Here is a 25,682-nt window from a genome sequence, read left to right on the forward strand (position 1 = left end):
CTCTGACTGCATAAATATATGACAGAAAAATAATGAAAAATCACAACAGGTCAGCTTTTAATGTAGCAAATGATCACATCTGAGAAGCTTTCAATAAATAACTTGATCATTTTCTGTAAGTTAACTCAGTTGTTTAATTGCCCACTTCAATAAAATTAAAAAAAAAATAAAAAAAAATAAAAAAAAGACAACACAGAACGAGACCATGTTTTAATCTTAGTTCATTTTTGGTTTTGCACTACGTCTCCATGTTTCTCCCAAGACTTCCATCACTCGTTTTAGTGTCACATAAGCCTCACAACATCAAGTATTGAGAGAGGATGAGCCCTGGGCAACTATAGAGGACCCGCATTCATCTCTGACCCTGATATGATTGTTGAAGTGCTAAAGACCTGGATGCAAATCAGCGGAGCTCTGCTTGAGTCATTCTGGATTCCCAGGCAGAGCTCACCTTTCAGTGTGAAGTGTGTCTGAAGAGGGGAAAAATTATAAGAGGAAGAAGTGCTCATCAGACTCCTAGTAACTCACACTTGAGTGCAGTTGATTTCTGCATAACTGGGGGAGATTCTGATGTGGGAAAACATGAAGCATAAAGCGCTATGACTCCGATTCGTTTATTTTGGCCCATGTTTGACTAGAATATTCAAGAAGAAAAAAAACAAAACAAAACAAAAAAACAAAAAAAAACTCAGGGGTCACTTAACACTTTGCACTTCACATTTTTAAACACATTAAAATGAATTTGTGTCAGTTACTCTGCTGTACAGTCAAAAGAACTACAAGCCTTGTCAAATCATCACATTAGCGGGGCAACAAAATTCTGCTTTCTCAGGAGGGGGATTATTAACTTTTTAAATCAAACGAGCTCCGAAAAGCAAGAAGCATCTCAAGACCCACATCTTGTTCTCTTTTGCTCTCCACGGCTGGTCCTCCAGTCAGAAATACATAAAAACAGCATTTACAATATCCATATGTACAAATACAGAATGTATACACACGCACTCAGACACATACAGTCAGGAAAAATCAAAGGACGTAATTTAGATCTGTTTTTTTTTTTTTTTTTTTTAAATCATGTGTGAGGAGACCAAACTGCTGCTTTTCAATCCTGCATATTGATTTATTCTGCCCCCTTTTGTTAACCGTGCACCTCACACTCTTTAAAGTAGCTGATGTGGGCATGAAAAACAACCTAACCGGCCCATTTTCCCCCAAACACACAGGGAACTACAAGGAACAAGTGGTCCGACAACGGCACGCGCCCCGAGGTGTAGGGCAGCTCCGACTACAGACAGCTTCACAGTGCGAAGGCAGTTTTTGTTAAGACAAATGTTTAGAAGAAGAAGAAAAAAAAACCCAACAAAACACAAAAGCATCCCACAGGGCCGCTTCTGTCTGTCGCCAATTCTACGACAACATCTCCTCCCTGTATTCTAACCCCTCTCACACCCTTCCTCTCTGTGCTTCAGGAAAACCCACTTTCCTAAAGACTGCTCCACCCAGCTTTCTTCTTCTGCAACACTGGACACCAAAAGACGAATAAGATCTCGCGACGTAGCTCACCCTGATCATGTAATACTGCCTCTTTATGCTCTCTGTGCATCCATCTACAGCTGTGTGCACACTGGGAGGGCTTACTCGCCTTGGGGGACAGGCGCTGCACTACTTTCCAGTGAACTTCTTGCATAAATAAAGAGCAGGTGGAGGAGAGGGGTCCTGAAGTGATCTGATATAGTGAGGAAGAGAAAAATCAAACTTCTGTATTCATGGTCTCAAACACAAACCTCCCTCTACCCCCTCCGGTTAGAAAATGGAACGCGAGTGTGTGTCTGTGGCTCGAGTTAAGTGTGCGAGTTGTGTTTGCCGTTTTGTTTTTTTGTTTAATGCGCCCCTCCCTCTCAGACATCAATAATCACTTGTGTGTCCGCCACCAGGTCTGCGTCACACGCTTAGCAGCCAGAAGAAGAAGAAGATGGCGACGAACAGGAATAGAGAGTCTTGCCAGTTGTTATTGCCGTTGTTGCCATTGCCGTTGCCGTTGCCCTGGTGGTCACCGACGTACTGATCTACAGGAAGAGGAGAAGGATTGTGAAGTTTAGTATAGCTGTGAGTGTTCATAGTTTGTTCCTTGGGGAATTTTCCTTGTGCACCTCTGGATTGCATCCAGTTCTGGGGCAATTTTCAGGTTGCTCCTGCTCTGATCATTTCCTGTGCCAAACTGACTCTGAGCCCACATGTCTTTAGTCGTTTTCTTCTCCGTTCTAGATCTATTTTAACGGCCTGATCTGAGTTTTAGTTTTGTTTTTTGTTTTTTTTGTGTTTTTTTTTTTTGGGGGGGGGGGGGGGGGGGGTAGTAGACTGATGCAGTTTTCCCATTGATAAAACGCGATGTGCACTGGAACATTTTGACCTCTAGAGGGCAGTGTTACTGCATGCTCACACAGCAAATTTCACATTCATGGTACAAACTCCTTAGTGGAAGATTTTGCCACTAAAAATAAATAAATGTATAGCTTTCTAACTCCAACTTCTGAAAAAAGAAAAAAAGTGTTCATTTGTATTCTTTTTGCTCCTGTGGTAGAAACGACCTTCCATACATCAGCACAAGAGAGACTGTGCTGACCCCCAGCAAAGAGAGACTGATGGGAAACAGTTTTCACTATAATGCTGGTCAATTTAAATTTAAAATAGAATCTATTACAAGTATCTGGAGATGAGTGACGGAGAAAACACGTGCTTTAAAATGAAACTATACTAAATCTAAGATGGAAAATTAAAGACCAATTAAACAGGTCCAGCAGTGAAACGTGGAGAAATAACAAGGAAGAAACTTTTAGGGTTTTAATCGTGGCTTAGGGGATTAATGCTGCTTAAAACCAATCATTTAGCACACTGATAACCTGAGGGCTTCAGACTCGCAGTCTTGTAATTATTCACACTGATGAGTCAATTTATTCAGGCCTGACTACGGATTTGCTAATGCTTGCATGTCCTACAACTATCATACGCATTCATGTGTAAATCCAAGGAAGAAAATCCAAACATCATTTTTGGATTTGCTAAAATTCTTTTGAGCTGGACTTTTACTAAACACACAGGCTCCTACAGGCACACAGAGAGCCTTGTTATACACTCAGTTTGAATGAATACAAAAGCACAATAATTAATATCTGTTAACGACAAAACTATATTATTTTTATTTATATCTCTAGGCTGATATTTTCTGGGGTTCAGCTGTAATAGCAGAAGACTTTATTTCCTTTGTTTACCTGCTCTGTGGAAGGGGTCATTGGCGTTGAAGACTGTCGTGAAGAAGCCGAAGGGGAACGCTCCGATGCCGAAAGACATGTGGAAGCCGGTGTCCCCGAAACCGCGGAACATCTGAGCGAAGAGAGAAACCCGGCAAAGAAGCTTTAATATAAGCTAAACTCAGCTTTTTATTTAAAAACCAGTGTGAAAATATAAACCAACTCACCCCGCCTCTGCTCTCAGGCTCTGTTCTCTGCCCCTGAGGCCGGGGTGGAGTTTTCAACCTGAAACAGCAGAAACAGTCACAAACAGACAGAAGCTAACAACCAAAAAAGACACACACACACCGAAGACTCTGCTCACCTGGGGTCCTCCTGGCTGGAGCTCCCTCTGCCGTACAGCGGGATTACCTTCTCTCTGCTGATGCCCGCCTTGCACACGGGACACTGCTGTCGGCTTGGCCGCGTCTCCAACCACTGATGAGGAGGAGCAGAGCAAGGAGAAGGATGTCAAAATGATTGCAATACACGTCACACAAACCGATCTTTATTTGCTGATTCAAGAGTGGAACCTAAGTGACGCTACCCACTGCATTTTCTAAAACTTTATTTACAGCAAGAGATGTGAAGCACAACATGTTTACAGTGGTGAGCGGTGAAGGAAGTGGCAGTAAGAGGAGGCATTAAGTACATTAGCATCTTTAAGCTGCATTAAATCAACCGACAGGTGCAGCTTCCACACTGAGCTTACATCATCACCCTGAACTGATTGTGCTGATTACAGGCCTCCTCTCAGGACTGTGGACCTTCACTGAGGTCTTCCTCGCTGTGCTGTTAGTTTGACCCCCTTAAAATGAAGCCAATAATAATCCTGAGCTAAATGCTAGGAGCCCTTACAGACTGCTTCAGCACAAAAAGCCCCACCCACCTGCTGTCTGAACCTTGTGGAGGGCAGCCAATCAAAAAGAAGTTTACTTAAATGGAAATCAGCTTATTTAAGAAAGCTGAGGAGCCTCGTCAAGTTCCAGTATAATATAAATAATCATAATTTTGAGCTGTGAGTCAGGTACACTTTAAAAACAAATATCACAATTTTCAATATTGAAATTAAATGACCTTGAACTGCTTAATCAAGTCTCTAAAAACCCTGTAAAAACACACTACAGGAAGTATGAAACACTCACCTGATGAAGACAGGGCCAGCTGTAAAGAGCGAGAAAAGAAAAGATTAATTTACATTCTCACAACAGCATCTTTCAGTTAAAATAACAGACAAACCTGCTCCTCAAAGGTGGCTGATTAAAATGCTCCCTATTGTTTGCATTAATTGGCTTCATCTGTTTTCAAGACTGCGGGCCAGGCCAACCTGCTGCTGCATTGTGGGAGGGCAGGATGCAGGTTTGGGGAGATGCCCCAACACTGAGGTATTTTCAAGACAAACAGTTCTCAAGTGCTGAATATTTCTTCATATTAACAGCTTATAGCTACTTCAAGGCAAACAACAGAAACAGTTTTTGTCACTTTGTGTCATCCACACAAAATGACCAACCTTGAATAAGAAAAAACATATTTACAGCCTGGTACAAAAAACTAGTTGGTGGCTGCTGACAGAGGTGGATGTGCAAATACAGTAACTTTTGGCTTATGCATCCATCTTTTATATATGATCTGCACCACTGACATTCTGTCTCATTGGATACCAAAAAAAACAAAACAAAAAAACCCCCCCTATAAATAGACCAAACTACCCACAGCAGACCTCAGCAAAGATAAGAGTCCTGGTGCACTTACATTAAATCACAGTCAATATATTTAAGTTAATAGCGTGAGTTCTTACTTGAAACTTATTCAGCTGATAAATTAAAAAAGTTGTTTAAAATATTGACCAGCTGTTTGTGACCTGATCAACATATTATACCATTAAAGATTTAAAAACAAAAACAAATTACTAAAAGTCTGATTTTCAACTTTCAATGCACCAAACTGCAGTTATCAAAACTACACAAAGCCCATAACTGTGTTTTTTGGGTTTCTTTCTGGCCTAATTCATGTGAGCACACCGCAGACAAATATTAAACCTATTGTTCATTTTCTTATTTACTGTCACAGTGGTGGATGTTCATATTAAACATGGGCAAAGGTTAAAATAACGAGGTCAGTGTTGTGCTGTGACTTTTACTGAAACGCAAGCTGAGAAAATGAACAGGAGATTGTCCAGTAATGGTTTCCCATTACTGTTACAGATCACACAGGTTTATCCACAAAGGACAGAAGCAAACCGTAAGAAAAGCTGCTGGGCTCTCAGCTTGACAAACTTAAACTATTTTTACAATGACATGGACAAGCCTGTGAAATGAAGAGGTGCTTCAGATTCCACTTGAAGCAAAGTTAAACCCGCTTCCAGAGACAACAGGAAACTGTGGCCACAAGATGCCAGATTTAAAGGATGTTGCAAACAGCAATGAGAGATGCTGTTTGAGATGAAAAGAGGGAGATCAGTTTCACTTCACTGTGCAAGCAGTGCTTTCCTTGCTTGCCCTGCTGGAACAGCACTCGCATTCCTCTAACCCCATTCATCTACTGTTTTAACCTTCTGTTTGTCAGAGGTAGCCAATCAGAAGAAACTTAGATTAGTTGGTTTAAAGATTTCAAGAATAAAAAGTATAAAACTTAAAATTTCTCCTTGAAGTGAGCAGAACATTTTTCCACTGGCAATATTTATAAAGAAAACACAATCAACAGATTTAACTGTACCTTAAGTGTGCTAGAAAGGTGAAAACAAATTTCTGTGGTTAAAGTTTCCTCTAAGTGCCTCAACTGTTTTCTGTTTGTAAATCCTTTCTAAACGCCAGAGATTCTTTGTCAGATAAACTGATAACGTTAAGTAACTAGTGCAGTAGTACTTATATAATTCTTTTCTACTCTAACCCCAGTCATGCAGGGGAACAGGCAGGGCTTGTTTTTGACACCATAACAATTACGTAACATTCACCGCATCAGGTGAGCCCAAGTCCACAACTTAATGTGAACAAACTAACAACCAGCAGAGCCAATCCATAACACAAAATCCTGTGTTAATCTGCAAATCTTTACACACATGCTCAGACTTTCACAGCACGTCTCAGTGTGTACATTGCTTTAATACCAGCTATCAGATTGCTGCTGAGAATGTTCAGCTGTTGGTATCCACGAGAAAGCCAAAGTGCAAAGCCAAAGTTAATAAAACAAACCTATCAGCTCTGACTAAGCATGTGGGCACACGTTTAGACAACCTGAAACTAGCTGCTTAATATCCAGTAAGTGGCAATGAAGCCAGAATGCAGACTATATGCCTCCTTACGGTACCACAGACTCAAGTGACGTCACTTGAGTCATTTTATAACATTAAAACAAGAATGCAGCAATTAACAAAACAAAAACCCTACTTTGTGACAGCGGGAAGGAAAAACCTTTCAACAGGAAAAAACCTCTGTCAGAACCAGGCTGACCAGAACCAGGCTGGGCTGAAGGGAGCGGGACAGGACAAAAAACGCACTGTGGAAAAGAGCCAGAGATTAATAATAATCCAATAATCCGTACGGCTCATTCCATGTAAAATTAACTTAATTTGGAAGACGTTTCCATCTTATCTCAATAGAAAACTGCGTCAGGCTGAACAGCAAGTAAACCAACTAATCCTGAGGCTCTGATTTTTCATAGTAGCGTTGTTTTTGTAAAGACTCTTGCGAAACCTTGTCCAGACCTCACCAGATAAAGCCAGAAATTTCTGCTCTCTTGTTAAGAACGTGTTCGAGTCTGATCTATGCTTGTCATTAACCACTTTTAAGTTAACCATAAGCGTCAATAAAGAAGGCATAGGACAGTTATGTTATCCACATGAGTCACATCACATTAGTGAGCCTGAATAATCAAACACAGCAGAAACATCAAATAGAGAACTGCTTCCATATCTGTCAGGCTCCAACCTAACCAACATCTTTTATCAATCCTGCCATATTATACTGCACACCTGATTTGCATGCAAGCTTTTGTTTTTATGCTTCATTTCTACACTGTTTACACTGAACAATGTGACCTATAAGCAGAATCAATAATTGCACTGCTGTTGATAAAAGATCATCAATCACTTTCTAAGCAGTAACTGTAAAATATCAATATCTACAATATATAACTATTTTCAAAAGATCCAGCACTGCTTTACAGCACATTAGCCTATTCCCGGAAAACATTTCAAAGTCACGTTTACTGCTGGGAGTGTGCAACAAACCACAAACACACCGATTTAAAAACAGCCTCATTTCAGCCCCCAGAGATGGATGATGCACTGGTTTTCATCGCAAAGAATAAGACTGTCCACAAACATCTCAAGATACAGGCGACCAAAAAAAAATCTTAAGAACCACTTGTTGCATGACATGATCGAGGAAGTGAAAATAATACCTGATGCAGAAGAGAATCTCTGAATACACGCAGGTCAAACCTTTAGTCTAACGAGTGTTCATTTCAGTATTTGGATGATAGTCAGAGTTAGGTGTAGCATGAAAGCAAGGATCCATCTTGCTTTGCATCAACAGTTTAAGCTCCTGGTGGTTTGATGGAGTGGAGGATATTTTATTGGTACGCTTGGTATCAACTGAGCATCATTTAAACACCCCTGTCTACCTGAGTATAGTTACTGACCATGTCCAACCATTTATGACTACAGTGCACCATTTTCTGATGGCTGCTTCCAGCAGTTTAACACACCATGTCACAAACCTCAGATCATCTTAAACTGATTTCTTGAACATAACAATTAGCTCACTGCACTCAAATGGACTCCACAGTCATCAGATCTCAGAGCACCTTTGAGATGTGATGGAACAGGAGACTCTCATCATAATATGAGCAGGAACTGTGTGATGCTATCATATCAATATGGAGCAGCACATTGTTCGATATATGCCACAAAGAATTAAGACAGATCTGAAGGCAAAAAGGGGTCCAACTCCTAAAAGTAACCAATGAGTGTAGATTTATGTAGTGATTAAAAGTTGGTGGTTCCCAAAAGAGGGTTTGGGATGTCTCCAGTCAGATTAAGGAAAACCTAAATGTAACTATTTTATAATCATACCTTTATGTCAAACTCTTTAAGGTTTTAAATATCTCAACTGAAACGCGGGATTCTTTTCAGAGGCTTACTGGATAATATTAATGAGCATATTTATTTTTTTGATACATTTCTAATTCTAACTTGATGAGCTCTCATCCTGGAGGAGCAAATTCATTTGCTCTGCAGCCTGTGTGGACGACAAGTATGCTCGAGTGTGCGCTCACTCTGGGACTGTAAAGATGTCACACGCTCATTAACCTTGAAGTGTTAAAAGGAAATTAACATCTCTCACACATAAATCTGGAAGCTGCACAATGTATAAACTAGCAGGAGTCTACCGATGGAGAATCGGCCACACACAGTCAGAATGAATGCTCGGCTGATCAGGTGAAAGGCTGGGAGTTTCGTGTGGTTAAAAAAGATTAGATGTAGGCTTGCAGCGCTGATGCAACTTTAATCTAAAGGTGTTCTTCTATCCTTGCTGACGGTTTCATCATCGCCGTTTCATCAGGACTTCAGAGAGCAGAGGGAGACACGAGTAACACGGCAACTAAATTACATCAGCACGTAACGAGGGAGCCTAAACACAACGCTGTAAGGCAACTGTGCCCCTAACTGTAGGGTTGTTTCTACTGATTAACAGAAAAGGTTACTGATAAACAAAAAAAAGTTCAACCAAACTAAATTAAGCCTGACAAAGCCGGGCGAAGAGTGAGTTTGGTCCTTTTGGAAGGACCAAAATAGACAAACCCGCACCAGAATTGTGTAATGATTAGTAAGGTTCTTGTATTTCACATCATGCAATTTGTGCGAAACACTGTCGCCTCACAGCAAGAAGGTTCTAGGTTTGAATCCACTGGCAGCCGGAGCCTTCCTGTGTTGAATCTGCACGTTCTTCCTGTGTTTGGGTAGGTTCGGCTTCCTCCTACAGTCCAAAAAACATGCATGTGGCCATGGAGGAGTCGTAGATAAAGTGCTTGAAGTCTATACAATATGTATGTATGCAAGTATGTACGCTTAGCTGGGGTTTGTAGTCTAAATGAGCTCTTAAAGGCCTTTTTAAAACTACAAGCCACATTTACCCTCCTCCCCACACATGCAATGTTTCATTCTATGCCTTTAGGTTTATCAGGGTTTCTGGTTCAGTCACCTGCAGACTGGAGAAGTCAGTGGTAGCTGGTCTGCTCTAGTTCTTGCCTGCTTAGATTTTGCAACCCTATCAGAATTTTCATTTCAAATAAAAGACAAAATAAAAAGTTAAATTACAGGTTGCTCCCATCCTGCGGATGAGATGATATGATGGATCTTGGACAGTTAAAACACGTCTGTTTTTATTTTCATGTTTGCTGCTGAGCTTTTCTCCACCCAGCAAACGCCTCACCTGTGAAACCGAGAAAACAAACATCACAAACATGTCACTGTGTAAGCCCACACAGGTCTCTGTTGCCAAAACACACTCATCCAGCCTTTGTGACTTAAAACTACAAACAGGTGCCCTCTACGCTTTGACATCAGCTACAGTTCTGCTGGAAACGATTAGGATGACCTTCGGATTGGCCCTAATCCCACATTAACCTCAGCCAAGAGTCACAACTCATGAATGAAGCCACCACATCACTGAGCGTGTGTAAATATTCAACACAGAGTGGACTGAAGGTTGAGCCTTGTGCAAAGCCAGAGCCAACAGTGATGGAACAAACTAGAATTACAGCTGTTACCCAACACCTACTTTCAGTCTTTGATAAAACTTGTCAGCTATGTTGTTTTCTAATCTCAGGATTCTGGCTCAGCGAGGCCATAGCTACAAGGCGTTTTCACTGCCCATTATGTGCATTCAGCATATTGTGAACCTGATCTGAAAGCTGCCCATGATCAGCAGGGAGGTGGAACACCGAAGTTGATGTGTCACCGATCAAACCAGGCGCCAACTGCAGCTGTGACCTCTGACTAGGGCTGGGTGGTCTGACCAAAAACTTGCATCACAGACTTTTTAACGACTCGTGTGGTTTCACAGTACGCACTTATCTTGGTCTGTTAAATCAGACATGAAACACTGAGAACTGATAATAATCCAGCTATGAAACTGCTCATCAGCTGAGAGTCTGCGCTTCAATCCCAGACTGATTAATTTGAAATCCACTGTGGTGGTGTACATCTGCTGATTCCAGAAACTTTATTCCCTTAAAAGACATGAGATCACTCTTTAAGGCATTAAAAAGGCGGCTTAGTTCACGGGTTAAATAAAGTTCAGCTACATACTGAAGACAAACACCCTTCACAGAGTTATCTAATAGTCTCTTATCCCGTTCACAACCGACTGATTACCGGAGCGTCGAGGGGCGTGATTCCGCCGTTAGAAACAACCCAAAAGAAGGCCTAACAGGCGGCTAAACAAACCACACTAAGTCCGTGTTTGCGAAACAAATGAAACCAGCACGTACCAGAACAGGTGTCCGCACAGACTGATGACGGCGTCCCTGGCAGTGTCCAAGCAAATGTTGCACTCGAAGGTGGCTCGATCCCGCTCCCGTTCGCTCTCCCCGCTGCCGCCACCCGAACCGTCGCGGTCGTTGCTGCTCTCCCCGGCCGGGAACCCTCCTCTGCTGGCCGGCCCGCCGTCACTCGAGAACCGGTGATCCGCGGCCGCCATAGTGTTTATTTTCCAAACGAAGAAAGAAACGAAGCGAGCCAACCCGCAGCGGCCAGACCCGAGCTAACGTTAGCTATCAGCGGTAACGGTTGCTGCTGTCACCGACCGAGCCGAGGATGCTGTCTCTGCCCGAGAGACGACTTCCGTTTCCGGGAGAAACAGGACGCGTGGGGCGGGCCTAATTTAAACACCACCGCCACAATAATAATAATAATAATAATAATAATAATAATAATAATAATAATAATAATAATAATAATAAGAAGAAGAAGAAGAAGAAGAAGAAGAAGAAGAAGAAGAAGAATTACTGACACGTACACCTTCGTCTCTAGCCAATCCTCATTTCGTTTGTGGTAGGAAAATAGAAGTGATTTATTGAAACATGACAAAAACAAACAAAAAGAATCGCTTAATAGCTCTTTGGGAAACACAACATTCTGGCAAAAATGCCATTTTATTTCCGTCAAACTCTTATTTTTGGCATTTTTCATAGACTCGGCTAAGGAAATTGTAATAAACTTTGTTGGGCTGTGAATAGCAACGTTATATGTAGGCACAACACTGGTTCATCCTTTTTTATCCTTGAATGATTCATAGCTCAGTGTTAAGTGGCTTAACTCACAGAAAACGTTCCTCTGAAAATAGTCAGGTAAGGACTGAAATTAAAAAATAAATAAATAAACAGCTGCTTACACCACTTTAAAAATCACAAGAAAGTCTGGCTCCATAGAAGTAAAATATAAAGATATGAGTAGTGACTCGAGACTGTTGCACAGCATAAAAAATGTAAACTCTAACGCCACAACAACAAAAACATTATTTATTCACTTTTACTGTTTAATGAACTTCATGAAAATAGGAAGAATATTTGCTGCTCAGAGAAAAATAATTAATAGCGACAGGCTGGAGGTCTTCTATAATTTAAAGCAAATGTTTTACACTAACAACATACAAGAAAGAAAGAAAGAAAGAAAGAAAGAAAGAAAGAAAGCGGGAACATTAGTCCTACATGTTGTTTCCAGTCGGACAGTTGAGGGGCACCGACCGTAAGCGTGTTGTGTACAGCGCACATGCTGTGTTTGATAATTCTAACGTTAACAGTATTTTCACGGTTAACGCGCGTCACTGACGGTTGTTTGTGTTTTAATACGCGCTCTTTCATCACTGGCCCGCCGCCATGAAGATTAAGCGGCAGAAACAAGCCAAGAAGACGATCAGTTTCTACAAATACAACTTCGGCTTCAGGGAACCCTTCCAAATCCTCATCGATGGAACTTTCTGTCAAGCGGCCTTGAAGAACAAGATTCAGATCAAAGAGCAGATGCCCAAATACCTAATGGGAGAGGTGCAGTTGTGCACCACCAGGTGAGTGTATTCACCTCTGAGCACCCCCCTCCTCCCCACCCACTACCCCCGGTCACTTTTTGGCACAACACCGTCATCATACACCTTTTAATAATATGTCCACGTGTTCACGTTCAGCTGTGCGCTGAAGGAGCTCGAGACGCTTGGAAAACAGCTGTACGGGGCCAAGATCATCCTGCAGAGGTTTCAGGTCAGGAAGTGTCCGCATTTCAAGGAGCCGGTCTCAGCATCAGAGTGTCTGCTGTCCATGCTGGAAGAGACCAACTCGCACCACTACTTCGTTGCCACACAGGTAAATAATGAGATGAAAGTGGGAAAATATTTTTGAAAGCCAGCTTTGGGTGCTCCGATAAACTCGATTCCCAAAAAAACATAATGGAGCGATTTGCATTTTCTACCCAGAGTTGAACATAGAAAACGTAGAAAATGCTTAAATTGATTCCTTTTACTCTTTTGTGAAAACATATTGGCTTATTTCGAATTTGATGGCAGCAACAAGTCTCAAAAATTTTTACAGGGACATGTTTTGTGTGTATCATGCCCTGTTCTTTTGACAACAGCCTGTAAACATCTGGGTACCGAGGAGATGGGCTGCTGAAAACTTGTTTTCATTCTTGTCTGATTTGGGATTATAACTGCTCAGTGGAGCAGATGACAGATAAGTTACAAATATCTCCTTGGTCTCATTGTGTCTTCAGGACCACACAGTCACCACGGGGCTGAAGAAAATTCCAGGAGTTCCTCTGCTTTACATCATCCTCAACACCATTGTGCTGGACAAGCCCAGCCAGGCGTCCCTCAACCACGTCCAGGCCGTCCAGCTGGGAGAGCTGGTCAGCCCGGCCCAGCAACAAAGTATCCGGACCCTGAAGGAGGAGCAGGGAATTGGCCAGAAGGACGGAGAAAGGCGTGGGAAGAAGAGGAAGAGGAAACAGTCCAACCCCAACCCGCTGAGCTGCCTGAAGAAAAAGAAGAAAGGAGTCCCGACACCTCCGCTGAAGAAGACAGAGCAGGAGGGGAAGAGGAAGAGAAGCCGACACAAGAAACGAAAAGTGGAGGCAGGAGATGGCACAGCTGCCCCAGCAGCTGCTAATACATAAAACAGCAGGAAGACAGAGACTTCAACCTTCTCCATTCACCTGATTTATAGGTTTACTTTTTGATATGACTGCAGAGGAAAAAAAAGTTTATTACATAATATTTTAAAAATGCCATTTTGTAGTGTTATTTGTTTTATTTTGAAAAACCTTACAGGTAAGGGAATGAAACTGTTCTCAGACAACATCTTTATGATTTCTTTTATACAAAATCAAAAAAGCAGGTTTCGTTACAGGCACATAGTTTAAAATATAAGATGCACTCAGACATTAAACAGTTTACCCTTTTTCTTTTTTTTAGATGGAAGGGGATATCAAAAACAATGCATTTAGCTGTCTCTGGACACACTAACTTGTTTCCACTGTTGATATTTCGTGCAGATTAAATTTAAGCTGCAGTATTTTCTCATACCACGATGACTTGCAGCAACAAAAGTCCATCCAGTTTCCATCTGATCCTGTCATCCAGCCATTCTAGAGATTAATAATGAAATCTGCTTTTAAATGAAAAAACAATTCATTCTCTTTAGCTGCTATACAGCAATACAACAATAAATTAATACTATCAAAAGTGACACAGAGCACAACAACTTAATTGTCTTAATAAACAAGACAGTGCATCACTGTATCCATATACAATAAGGACACTGAGTAAAGTGAATCTGACCTCAAGTTATTTTAAGGATTTGAAAAAAAGTAACATGGCAATGAAAAGAAATTTCACACAAATTGGACTTGATTCAAATATTTCAGGATAGCATGCAAGTATAGCAGACCACTCATGTTTTTATCTATAGGCTGAGGTCCCGAAGCTAGGTTTTATTAAACTGTGTCCCAAATCCACAGCACATAGTAACAAGGTCCAAGACAACGTGATGAAAAGTCTCAATATTTCATATTTTATACTAACAGGCAATGATGGAGAAAACTTAATTCCTTCCAAGTTTAGAGAGGAAGCAGCAGGAGTTGTTAAAGGTGTTCCCAGAACTGTTTTATCAGAATTTTAAATCTGAATCAGGAAAAGTGTGCATAATCACGATGCGCTGAAAAAACAGGTGATTTTTACCCCTTAACCTGAAGGTTGATGGGGTTTTGTTATCCCCTGGTCAGGCAGGCGGGCCTCAGACAGCGTGAACATGAGAAAAAGGCGATATAAGATTTTCAAATTGATGCCACAGATTTCTTTACTAAAAAAAAGTTAGAATTTTGGTGAAATTTACTGAAAATTAACACAATTTAAATTGTTTAAATAGACCTTTGACAATAAACAATGAAGTTTAATCACTGTTTTGTCACTTTTACTGTCTTTCCCAATGCCGGTAAGAACACACCTTGAGTAAGAGAACAGCCATAAATTAACGGTGCATAAATTATGCTCACTTTTAATGTTTCCGTCATGACCCTCCTGACACAAATCCTTCCAGAGGATTTGTGTCAGGAGGCTGATAGCCATCACTATTTTTAAGTTTGCACAATCCTCGAATCCTGCTTAGAAATTAGTATGTTGTGTGGATTTGGGTCATGTCTATTTTTTTTTTTTTTACTGACAGCAACAGCAACAACAACTTAGAGTCTGTAATACTTAAAGTGCTACTCTACAGCTGTATAATGATTAGCTGCTGGTTGAGTCTGTAGAGAACTACTATAATAACTGTTTAAATGTACTCTTGGAAACAGTGCATGCTCCTTCTTCCTAATATGATGGTGAGAGACTTCAGAAGTAAACCTTCACCTGCAGTAGTGAGAAAAATGGAAGTAACATGTTTGACTGATTGTAAACAAATCATTACACTGGACTCCTTCACTTTGGTGAGACGGCAGCAAACAATGAGATGCAGGTGATCCTTTACAGTGATTGGGATATAAAGTGAGTAAATAATAAATATGTTCATTGTTTGAGTTCCAACTACGTTAGTCAGACCCACTTCCACTGAACCACCACTGCTTCACATCTAAATGATGCAAAAATGAAACCATTTCACAAACAAAACAATCTCAGCATACTTAAATAAGACTTGTGTTAAACTAACAGATAGTGCTGCTGACTAAAAGTACTGACCTCCGAGCAGTTTTTTTCTTTAAAAGATTAAAAGGAATGGGTTTTTTAGACGATGTGGAAGCGAGGACCCGGCGTAGCGATGATATCACTGTAAGGCTCCTCCTGGACAAGCTCCACTGCCTGCTGCTTCTTCAAGACCAGAAAGCTGTAGAACTTGGCAGCTGCCTGCTTCCTGTTGTTGTTCCTGCACAGATCCAGCAGGCTGACCGACTGGGCACCGGTTTTAGCCATCACCCTCTGTGATGCAGTGACAAAGAGTGTGAGCAAGAGGAAGCCTGTCATTTTGCATGCTTTGATATGGAAATGGATTTTAAGCTTATGCAAGGTACATCTACTTATCCGATGCCAGTCGGTAGTCTTAATATTACCTGATGCTGTGGAAATCTGCAAATATATTGAGTGTGGAGCTTGCCTCTGGCATAAAAAATGCTATCCACAAGCGAAACTGTCGGGCTATTACCTAAAAGTTTTATAATATAAGATAATAACCCAAAATCTCAACTGAGCTCTGCCTGAGGTCAGACCTGACCTCACACACTCACGTTGCAGTTTGGCACAGACTTCAGTTCTGTATGAAAAACTTTATTATTGTATTAGTGTGTCTGTATTTATAACCAAACCAATTAACCAGCATCCCATCCTCTCATCCAAATATGGGGAAAAAAACCCTAAAGTTAAAGTTTCACAATGTAGATTTCAAAAATCCAACAGGATAGCATCCTGATTGTGTCTATGGCCACAATCCTAAATTCTCTAAGTCATCTGTAAAATCACAGCTGTGGCTGATTTAAACAAAATAAGTCATAAAAACTTGTATTGGTGGTCTTTTGACATAATAATCAAACTGAATCTGTGAAATGAATTTTTATTTTATGTTATGCACTTTAAGATGTTTCATGTTAACTCCTTGTGAGTTTAGTTGGACTGTGTCATGTTTTACATCTTAATTTTAAATCTAAAAAAACAAACTTGACACCATTAGACTAGAAACAATTCCACTTCAGAGAGGATTCATATGGTTTTCTACTGCACATGAGTATATTTTGGGGAAAAAAGGTAAAATAAAAGCACATAAGTTGTTTCTTCATACAACGAGATGTCAGTCTCCCTTCTTAAAGCACGCAGAAACATCCAGGGTGTCTCAGTGTGTGGATCTGTTCAGATATTTCTATAAGTTGTACCAACAACTTATCACTCTGCTGTTTTCTTATCTGGTAAGATGAGATGACATACATACCTGGAGACCATGAAGCATTTGCTGGGTTCTTTTATTCCACCTCCTCTCCTCCTGGTCCTGGTCTCCTCCCTGCGCCTCCTCCTCCTGACATAAATACACATAAATCCTTATACCAACTTACAGATAAATAAACTACATAAAAATGAGGTTGCTTATTTACTCTGAATAAATGAAAAAGGTGTGCGAAAAGTGAAGAAGCAAGGTTTGGGAATCTTTATCTCACCTCTTCATCAGAGTCCTCATCATTCTTCTTCTTGTCCTTGTCGGTGAGCAGGTCCAGTTCTATCAGCTGGCTGATGTTGGTGGTGGTTGTTTCCTCCGGGGGTACCTCCACAGTGGATGCCTCGAGCTGTTGGGGTGCATTAGATGGTCTGGACCCCTGCTGTTGCTGTTGCTGCTGCTGCTGCTGCTGTTGGTCCAAGGCCCCCATCTGGAGTGAGGAGGGGTCAGAGGACACATCAGAGAGACAGAGAAAGCACAATGTGACAAACTCTGAAAAACATGTACTCACAGGGAGGGCTGGCTCTGTGTCCTGGGCCTTGCGTTTCAGGCCTCGTTGGGAGGATGGAGGTGGCATGACCGACTCATCCAGGGTTGTCCTGCTCCCCTCTACAGCTGAAGTCTGCAGCACGCTGGCCTCTTCCATGATGGTCTGGTCTGGAAAAAATCAAGAACATATTTTGTGCTACCTCAAATGAACACTGGTGGGAAAACCAGTGGGAAAATATTTTCACAGACTGTATGTAAAAGATGAATGTAACATAGTCCAAATATAAGATGTAATGAATGATGGGGCAGATCTTACTGTGGAACATGTTTCAGTTTAGCTTATTTCTATAGAGCTCTTATCTTTGTTCTAGATGTCTTGTTCATGCATTTGTATAAATTTTGTTATTAAACGCTTGCATTTCACATTAGTCTTTACCGCCTGTCTTATTTTACATTTGTTTTCTTAAAACACTTTGCAATGTATGTATGTGAGAAATAATATTTAAATAAAACTGCAAATAGAGACCATAATTTACTAAATTAATTTCAGTTTGAGGCACTTTATGTTTACTTCATTTTTCAGACTTTTGAAGCTATTCTATCTTTTATATGGAGTCTGTTTCTTACCCATGATGTCTCTCTGTTGGTGGCCTGTTGTTTCCTCTCTTGGCACTTCTGGGTTCTCCAGATCTTTGAGAAACTCATCCAGACTGTCGGCTTCTCCACCTTTCCTCCTCTTCCTCAGTTCATCTGGGACTAATGGTGTCAGGCATCTTGTAAACATCTAGTGAGGGTAAACATAGAGTCAGTGTTTGTAATGTGTGTCGCCGTGACCACTAAAACACTGTGCACAAATGTCCCTGAATGACATACGTTACCTTGAGCAGTCTGGCGTTCCATAGAGGTTGAGCTGGAAGGGAGAAAAGCTTCTCAACTCCTCCCGTCTCCTTCCACATCATCAGTTTCTTTGTGGGCGGAGCCAGATCCAGGGTTGTGACAATGTCGGAGTAATCAGAAAGCTGTGCACGAATAGTTTTACTATCCAACTCCTTCACGCTGTCTACAATCAGCTTCCTCTTACGCTTTGCCTTGGTCTCCTTCACTGTAGATCAGGAAGACAAGGGCTCATTTTTAGTGCTTAACCTCAGGTAGAGCAAGTCATCTGCTAATTGGAAGGTTGGTGGTTCGATCCCTAGCTGCTCCAGTCTGCATGCCAAATATCCTTGTGCAAGATACTAACTAACTGCTCACAGATGCATCCATTGGAGCTATGAATGTGTGTGAATGTGAATGAGGCAAGTTGTGCAAAGTGCTCAGATAGAGAAAGGTGCTATATAACAACCGGTCCATTTACCATTTCATTGTAGAAACAGGAGTTTTATTATCTTGCTGATCTGGTGCATTTCAGAGCATTTGAGTTTTTGTTTTAAAATCAGTTTTAAGTTAGTTTCCAAAATAGATAAGTGTATTTCAGTTTAGTTTTCATTCGTTTGAGTGTTAGCTTTACTCTTTTTAATTATTATAATATGAAGGCTATTTGTCAGAAGCAAAATTTAAGATACTGTCCAAAACAACATGAACCATTTGAAATCAAATCACATTTTTAATGTTGCTGACATGTGAGGCACTTTGCACCGTGCCTAACATCACACACGTCATGACAGATTAGTCTGCTGAGTGTGAATAACTGGAATGTGGTCACGCTTTGCTCCGGTCAACTGGTTAAATGCCGGCTGACTCTGACATGTATAACCGCTCATTTTCTAGATCACAGCACAACAGAATCATGCTCATTAGCACGGCTTTCATCTTTCTTACGTTCCATCTTCATTAGTTATTTTTTCTGTTACAGAGAGCGAGAGAGCTGCTGAGTAATTAGAAACAAAACAAAAACAAAATTAGCTGGATTACCTGTGATGTCGATGGGCTCCAGGGCGAAGGTTTCTTCCTCGTTGTGGACCAGAGTAGTTTGCTCTGCCTGGTCAGTCATAGCTGGTAGGGGCTCTGTTGGGCCTGAGTCCGGACTATCTGGGGCTCCCGCTAACACCACACACATACACATCATATTAGATCTGCATTTCATGATAATGACACAACTACATTGTAATTTTAACTCTCCGTAACATACCACACTCTAGCTAAAGACTAAAAAATATTATATTTTAGCCCTGAGGAATTTGTGAAACTGACCTGAGAGAGCATCAAAGTCATCGTCATCGTCTCCATGGTCCTGAGGCATCATCACACTCTCTGTGATGGCAGGAGGGTCGTCAAAGATGCCGCCTCCATCCTCGTTACTCAGCAGCTTGTCCACTACACAGAAATACAAGAAAAGAAAAAGTACACTTTTTCATCCACTAGCCAGACGAAAACAGCGTCATCTACAGATGTCATTGAGTAAATAAAATAATCTGTTTTTAAATTTAGTGTTAGCTCTTACCCAGCATTCCTCCCTCATTGCTCTCCATGGGGTTGTCTCCAAAGTCATCCTTGTACTGGTCATCATATTCCAAATGGTTGGACTTATCGGCCATCTGGTTAGCACCACCCTCAGCCTCCAGTAGCAAGTTCGAAGCTGATGCTCCCATAATGTCTACCTCAAACGCGCTCTCCTCTCGCATCATTTCCCGGTCATCCATCCCAAAGTCGGCTGCATGAAAAAACAGTGAGGAAGTCAAGGAATCAGCCTTGAAACAAAGTGTCACTAAAATACTGAAATGTGGTTTTACATTGGTGTTTGGATGTTGGTGTTTAATTGATCAAATCCTACATAAAGATAAAAAAACCCCCCAAAAAACAAAGTACCGAAATCATTGTCCTGCAGCAGGTTGAGGTTGCCCACCTCCTCTCTCATGGTGATCTCCTCCACTCTGCTCTGGTTCAAGTTGAACTGCTGAGCTACATCAATGTCACTGTGCAAAACACAACACACTGTCATTTAAATGCTGTTGTTAATATATTTTGGGACTCTGAGGGGGTGGCTAAGCATGTGGGCCGTGTACAATACAGACAACAAGTTTACGCTACCTTACGCGACACCATTTTTATTTAATGGCTGTGATCTGCACAGTTTATTTTGTACAACAACTTTGTTCTTTGTAGTCTTATTCTGCATTGTGCTCTCTCAGGAAGACTGTAGGACTCACTCTAAGTCTGGCAGTGGCTGGTCAAAATCATGAAACTCCTCGGGCAGAGTGATAGCGTTGTACGCTGCTTCTCTGTTCTCCTCTGGAAGATCCACCACACCTGAAACAACACGAGGTAGAAAAGCAGCTTTAGTGTATGTGACACATGCGTAGTTAGCATGTGCATCTAAAGTAACAGAGGCTCTTTCAGGGCCCTAACTACTGCTGTATGAGTATGTATTTAATATGGTTTTTGGAAAGCCTAGTTTTGATTTATCTGCTGTTCCCAACCTGGTCTAAATGCCATCTTGATCTTGATGAAGGCCTCATTACAGTCTGCCAGCAGGTATTTGGCCTTCCTGTGGTAGATTCGCACCACCCCCAGCAGCAGATGCCCTGAAGTCCGTAAAGCCATTTTTACCTGTAAAAAAACAAAGACATACATTTAGTAATACAGTAACTTCTGTCTTCTACATAAACTGTGTCACTTCTTCCACATGTGGGAAGCAAAAAAGCAGTCTGTCTCACAACCGATGAGTTCTATATAAATGAAATTAACAAGTCTGTACTATAAAGAAATCCTGAGAGAAAATTAAACCAGAATAATATATAAAAAAAAAAAAAAAACCCCAATAAGGGCCTACAATGTAATTATAGGATGACTACATGAAGGTAGACACTGAAACCTAATAAGAAACAGCCACATTTTACAGCAGGGATTGACCAATGTGGCTTTTTCAGGGCTAATACCAACTATTAGCAATCAAGGAGACCGATAACCAATTTATGGAACTAATAAAGAGTGTTGCAGGTTCTATTTACATGCAGTAATGGGGTAATCACTTTATCACATGGGAGCGGTTAGAAAAAAAACACACAAAAACTGTGTACCAGGAACTTCATGGCATGGTTTTCAATGGCAGAGCAGCTACTGTAAGGTTAATTGATAGGTGCCCCAGTGCCAAATAGTAATATCAAATACTATATATAGAAATTAATTGCATGTCACTGCAACAAAGTTTATTATTCAGGATTTTTAGAGTAATAAGGAAACTTGTCACTAAGGAAAGAGCACAACTTCAGCAATTTCTGCTGCCTGAACTCTGTTTCTTTAATTCACTGTAGCTGCTTCAGACTGACAGATTTTAGTGGAAACTGTGTTAAAAAATGGAAAATCCCTAGTGTACAGTAATCAAAGTCTGTTGGAGTTAGCTGTGGTAGCCTGAGAAATAACCTTGGGTGAGATGATGCTCTCCACGCTGCTCTCCAAATTGCACTCAAAAACATGTGCCTTGGTCAGCTTCTTGTCCCAGTGGGCCGCCAGCCAGATTTTAGCCAGCGGCCCACGTTTGCTGAGGACAAAGTGTGCGTAAAACATCGTCTCGATGCCTTCTCACCACAAGGGAAAGGGGAAGTGGGGGATGCGTCAGGCCTAGAGAGAAAGAAAAAAAACAAAGAGAGAAACAGTACAGTGCACATGACTGAAATCACCACTATGAAGGGGTAAACTATGTGGGGATGTTGAAAAGAAAACAACTGATTGGGTTATCGTGATAAGCATATAACAAGGTGCAAACTGATTAACTGAGACTTTTTGAAACCACCGCCTGTGATTGGAGCAGTCCCAGTGTCACACAGAGTGCAGATACAGACTGCAGAGGCATATCATCTAACCTGCATGCATAAAATCCAGAGAAGGCAGAGAATGAGCTGCTCATTTTATCGCTCTCATTTACATCCATCAGCCAGACAGTTTTTCTTCTGTTAGTTAAGTTTTGCTAATATTAGTTCAGGGGAAAAAGCCTGAACCCGATAGCCTGCTGCCACCTGACTGCATAGATCAGAGACTATCTCACAAAAAAACCACACTGCTTTCAACTTTGTGACAGTGTGTCTAATGTAGTGGTATACAACACTGGGGCTCCACAATGTAGAGTACTTTCCCTGTTCCTTTTAATCCTTTACAAACTGGACTTCAGATACAACATGGACAGTTGTTGTTGTTGTTGAGTATATATCAGAAGGGGACAACTTGGAATACAGGGAGGTTATTACCAATTTCACTGAATGGTGTGCAAAAAAAAACTGTTTTTGAATAAACTCCAGCAAGACAATGGTGACTGACTTCCTCTGCAAGGTGATACAGTTTACACCAGTAAACATTCAAGGCCTGGAGATTAAGACTGTGTCAGCTTACAAATACTTGCATGTTAATCTTAATAGCAAAGTGGTTTGGTCACATAATATAGATGTCCTGTATAAGAAAGGCTAAAATCGTCTTAGGCCCTTTGTTGTGTTCAGGATGCCGTTAAGGACCTTCTGGGACACTGTGGTAGCTCTTTAATCTTCTATGCTGTGGTCTGCTGGGGATGGAGGAACTCAGAGAAAAAAGACTAAAAAAAAACTTGTGAGGAGCCCTGGCTTTGTTGAGGGCTGCTCCTTGGACTACACTAAGGAGCTGGGTGAGAGAGTAAACTTTCAACATAAGACTTTACAGTACAGTCAAATTAAAGAAATGCACTGATCTGTGCAATAATTTAATATTGTATAATAATATAAACAATAATATTCATACTTTAACACTGGTTTCTCCTAAATATTTTACTTATGTGTGTGTATATTTTAAGTAATAGGTAATACTTGGACACAAACAACAGTAGAACCTTATTTTACATGTTTAAAATTTGATAAGATATTTATCAAATCATTTCCATGAATTTAGTGAATTATTTTAGCAAAATCCCTCATTTGGATCAACTCAACTAGCAAAAATATTTGTCACTGCTGAGGGAAAACTGTAAACTTTTATTTAATGTCTTTTATATTAATTACTAATTTGTAATAATAAACAAACAAACAAAACAGTGATAGCCACTCGAGCAATTGGGACTCTATAATTATTAAGGATCTGTAATATAAAGGATGTCAATTTCATTTTACATAGTAGGCCAAAATTGGGACATATTATAGGCTAACAGCTCATTTACAACAGTTTAAATACAAGAAAATATTTTTGGACAAATATCAGAAATCACTTTGTCACTTTATGTCTGGGCAATGTGTCATCGCAGATAATTTTACAGTAAACGCAACATTTTAACAAAGGAGCAGTAGTGTTATTTATCCTAATTGGCCCCTTTTATTTATGGCTAATTATATAGCCTGTTAGGTGTATACCCGCACTTTACCGTGGATACTGTAGAAATGACCTGCAGCTACACCGTTAGCCAGGACAGTCATGATACTGAAGGATGTAATGATTTAATAATAGAAACAACATGCAGCACCTGCAGGATGACTCCAATCAAAGTGCTGGCCCAAATGCAGATGTTATACTGTTATTACCGGGAAACACAGCGACCCTGTAACCGCAGACAGAAGAAGACCGGGCAGGTTTTATTTGACCGTTTTAAATGAGATGTCCGTTACATCGTTGACGCTCCCTGCATCCCAACAGGTGATGCTGCAGATAAGCTAGTATTAGCAGCTGTCTTTCAAAAGCACCGCGACGCTAGCCCCGTTTTCTCTCTTTTATTTATTTATTTTATTTTTTTAATTATCCACACAAATCTAATCTTCTGCTTACGCTAGACATAAAATACTCACCGGTTAGCCGTCTGGCGCGTTTCTGTTTTTGCCGGCCGTGCCGTCGCTGCCGTTGGTTGGGGGTTATTTTTTTCCCCGGTACCCCTCCGCCTCCTCTTCCACTAAAACAAACAAGATGGCGTCCCGTCCCCGTCGGAGAGGCAGGACGCTCTGAGAGCTCAGCAGGATGCAGACGGTGGTGCTGATGAGGGCAAAGAGAGGGAGGGAGGGAGATGCTCCGTTATCTGTGTGCCGCATTCAGATCCTTTACATCCTATATGATGTTTATAAAACATCATCAAACTTGTAATGATTCTTTTTCGTCAATAACAACACAAGAACATTAAACTTTTTCTGTCTTTACTAAGACATTTCCATCATTAATAAGAAGCTCACTCTCCATATTTACTTTTAAGGAAATAGTATTGGGTTTTGTGTTTAATCATTTTTGTTTTCTCTGGTCTTTTTAAAATAACAAGTGAAAAAAAAGTTGATTTTAGATTAGAGATTAGATGAAACTTTATTAATCCCTCGGGTGGGTTCCTCCGGGAAATTCAGTTTCCAGTAGCAAAGCACCAAAAGAAGTTGCATTTTACAGATACATTAAGGGGAATGAGAGTAAGGATATAAGCATAAATACACCACATATACACATATACACATATATAGATACAGAATATACAATATGGATAAATAGGATTGCACATTTGAGTGAGTATATTGCACAGTGATTATTGCACAGTCGAATATAAGCAATAAAGACAAAACAAAAAACAAATATTGCAAATATTGCACAGTGTAGAAAAGCACCTACAGCTCAGTTGTTCCCGCCCTCCCTTGTCCCCCTGTTTCTCCTCCCTCCCCCGTCCAGTGAGGAGTTAAACAGTTTGATGGCGTGTGGGACAAAGGAGTTTTTAAGTCTGTTGGTTTTTGACTTTGGGAGAAGCAGCCTGTCGCTGAATAGGCTCCTCTGATTGTTTACGACCGTGTGCAGAGGATGCCCGGCATTGTTCATAATGTCCATCAGTTTCTTTAAGGTCCTCTTCTCTGCCCCTGTCACCAGAGTGTCCAGCTTCATGCCGACCACAGAGCCCGCCTTCCTGATTAGTTTCTCCAGCCTGGATGAGTCCTTCTTTGCTGTGCTGCTCCCCCAGCACACCACGCCATAGAAAAGTACTCCTTTTGTTTTCATATATACATATCTGTAACTGTAACATACTTGAAAAGCATCCCATGTGAACATTTCATTATCATTTTAAATTGGTCTATGTAGCATTATTATCAACTATTATTATCATTATTATCAACCATCAGTGCAATTTATTGATCTTGAAGGCGAGGTTAAAGTTCAAATGTGACATTGTATGTTAAATCTTCATAAGCTATGCTCTATATGTTAATAATTATGCACATCACACTTGTAAGAATAATATTTTCTCATTCATAAGATGTTTTGTCAATTTTTGACCAATAAATCGTTAAGTTGGCCTTGAAGTCCTCAGTGAATTTTACCTGCCTAATTTTAACTAATTGTTAACATGATCCCACTAATAAAACCCTACAATGTTTTATTAGAATTCATTCAAAACTTTCTGAGCTATCATGTTTACAGACAGAATGACACACACATGATCTACACTGACAACATGTTGAAAAAGAGTATGATTTCTTTCTTTCACTGTGTTTTAAAGCACTTTGTTACATTAAGAGCTGCTTTGCTCCACACTCATACAGC

At 40.7% G+C, this 25,682-nt stretch overlaps 3 protein-coding genes across 5 annotated transcripts; 1 reads left to right on the top strand and 2 right to left on the bottom strand.

Annotated features, from left to right (window-relative positions):
* Window positions 1-196: 196 nt before the first annotated feature.
* On the bottom strand, window positions 197-11,135 carry rnf5 (ring finger protein 5). Its single transcript, XM_080863917.1, has 6 exons — window positions 10,782-11,135; window positions 4,433-4,451; window positions 3,613-3,725; window positions 3,476-3,533; window positions 3,270-3,381; window positions 197-2,066 (listed from the first exon to the last, which is right to left on the bottom strand). The coding sequence occupies exons 1-6, from the start codon at window positions 10,988-10,990 to the stop codon at window positions 1,942-1,944; spliced, it is 636 nt and encodes a 211-aa protein (XP_080720043.1). The 5' UTR covers window positions 10,991-11,135; the 3' UTR covers window positions 197-1,941.
* Window positions 11,136-12,006: 871 nt separating this feature from the next.
* utp23 (UTP23 small subunit processome component) lies at window positions 12,007-14,733 on the top strand. Its single transcript, XM_080864109.1, has 3 exons — window positions 12,007-12,355; window positions 12,473-12,647; window positions 13,054-14,733. The coding sequence occupies exons 1-3, from the start codon at window positions 12,168-12,170 to the stop codon at window positions 13,453-13,455; spliced, it is 765 nt and encodes a 254-aa protein (XP_080720235.1). The 5' UTR covers window positions 12,007-12,167; the 3' UTR covers window positions 13,456-14,733.
* Window positions 14,734-14,867: 134 nt separating this feature from the next.
* rad21b (RAD21 cohesin complex component b) lies at window positions 14,868-24,103 on the bottom strand. 3 transcript variants are annotated; one of them, XM_080864108.1, is made up of 15 exons: window positions 23,969-24,053; window positions 23,650-23,724; window positions 21,597-21,794; window positions 20,654-20,783; window positions 20,384-20,483; window positions 20,043-20,149; window positions 19,678-19,887; window positions 19,428-19,550; window positions 19,149-19,277; window positions 18,116-18,339; window positions 17,865-18,021; window positions 17,260-17,405; window positions 16,972-17,178; window positions 16,749-16,832; window positions 14,868-15,748 (listed from the first exon to the last, which is right to left on the bottom strand). In XM_080864108.1, the coding sequence occupies exons 3-15, from the start codon at window positions 21,738-21,740 to the stop codon at window positions 15,557-15,559; spliced, it is 1,953 nt and encodes a 650-aa protein (XP_080720234.1). In that variant the 5' UTR covers window positions 21,741-21,794; window positions 23,650-23,724; window positions 23,969-24,053; the 3' UTR covers window positions 14,868-15,556. The 3 variants fall into 3 exon arrangements, with proteins under 3 accessions (XP_080720234.1, XP_080720232.1, XP_080720233.1); XM_080864106.1 differs by lacking the exon at window positions 23,650-23,724 and having other exon boundaries at window positions 23,969-24,103; XM_080864107.1 differs by having other exon boundaries at window positions 21,597-23,724.
* Between the last annotated feature and the right edge of the window lie 1,579 nt (window positions 24,104-25,682).

The sequence above is a fragment of the Rhamphochromis sp. 'chilingali' genome, assembly GCF_963969265.1.
Source record: "Rhamphochromis sp. 'chilingali' genome assembly, chromosome: 17".
NCBI lineage: Eukaryota > Metazoa > Chordata > Actinopteri > Cichliformes > Cichlidae > Rhamphochromis > Rhamphochromis sp. 'chilingali'.

Excerpts from the sequence above, each read along its gene's own strand:
- rnf5 (XM_080863917.1), bottom strand. The coding sequence starts at position 10,990 with ATGGCGGCCGCGGATCACCGGTTCTCGAGTGACGGCGGGCCGGCCAGC. Across the intron at positions 3,382-3,475 it reads AGCCTGAGAGCAGAGGCGGG|ATGTTCCGCGGTTTCGGGGA; the intron begins GTGAGTTGGTTT and ends CTCTTCGCTCAG. Across the intron at positions 2,067-3,269 it reads TGACCCCTTCCACAGAGCAG|ATCAGTACGTCGGTGACCAC; the intron begins GTAAACAAAGGA and ends CTCTTCCTGTAG.
- utp23 (XM_080864109.1), top strand. The coding sequence starts at position 12,168 with ATGAAGATTAAGCGGCAGAAACAAGCCAAGAAGACGATCAGTTTCTAC. Across the intron at positions 12,356-12,472 it reads GTGCAGTTGTGCACCACCAG|CTGTGCGCTGAAGGAGCTCG; the intron begins GTGAGTGTATTC and ends GTTCACGTTCAG. Across the intron at positions 12,648-13,053 it reads ACTACTTCGTTGCCACACAG|GACCACACAGTCACCACGGG; the intron begins GTAAATAATGAG and ends TTGTGTCTTCAG.
- rad21b (XM_080864106.1), bottom strand. The coding sequence starts at position 21,740 with ATGTTTTACGCACACTTTGTCCTCAGCAAACGTGGGCCGCTGGCTAAA. Across the intron at positions 19,888-20,042 it reads GCTGCAGGACAATGATTTCG|CCGACTTTGGGATGGATGAC; the intron begins GTACTTTGTTTT and ends TTTTTCATGCAG. Across the intron at positions 19,551-19,677 it reads CAATGAGGGAGGAATGCTGG|TGGACAAGCTGCTGAGTAAC; the intron begins GTAAGAGCTAAC and ends ATTTCTGTGTAG.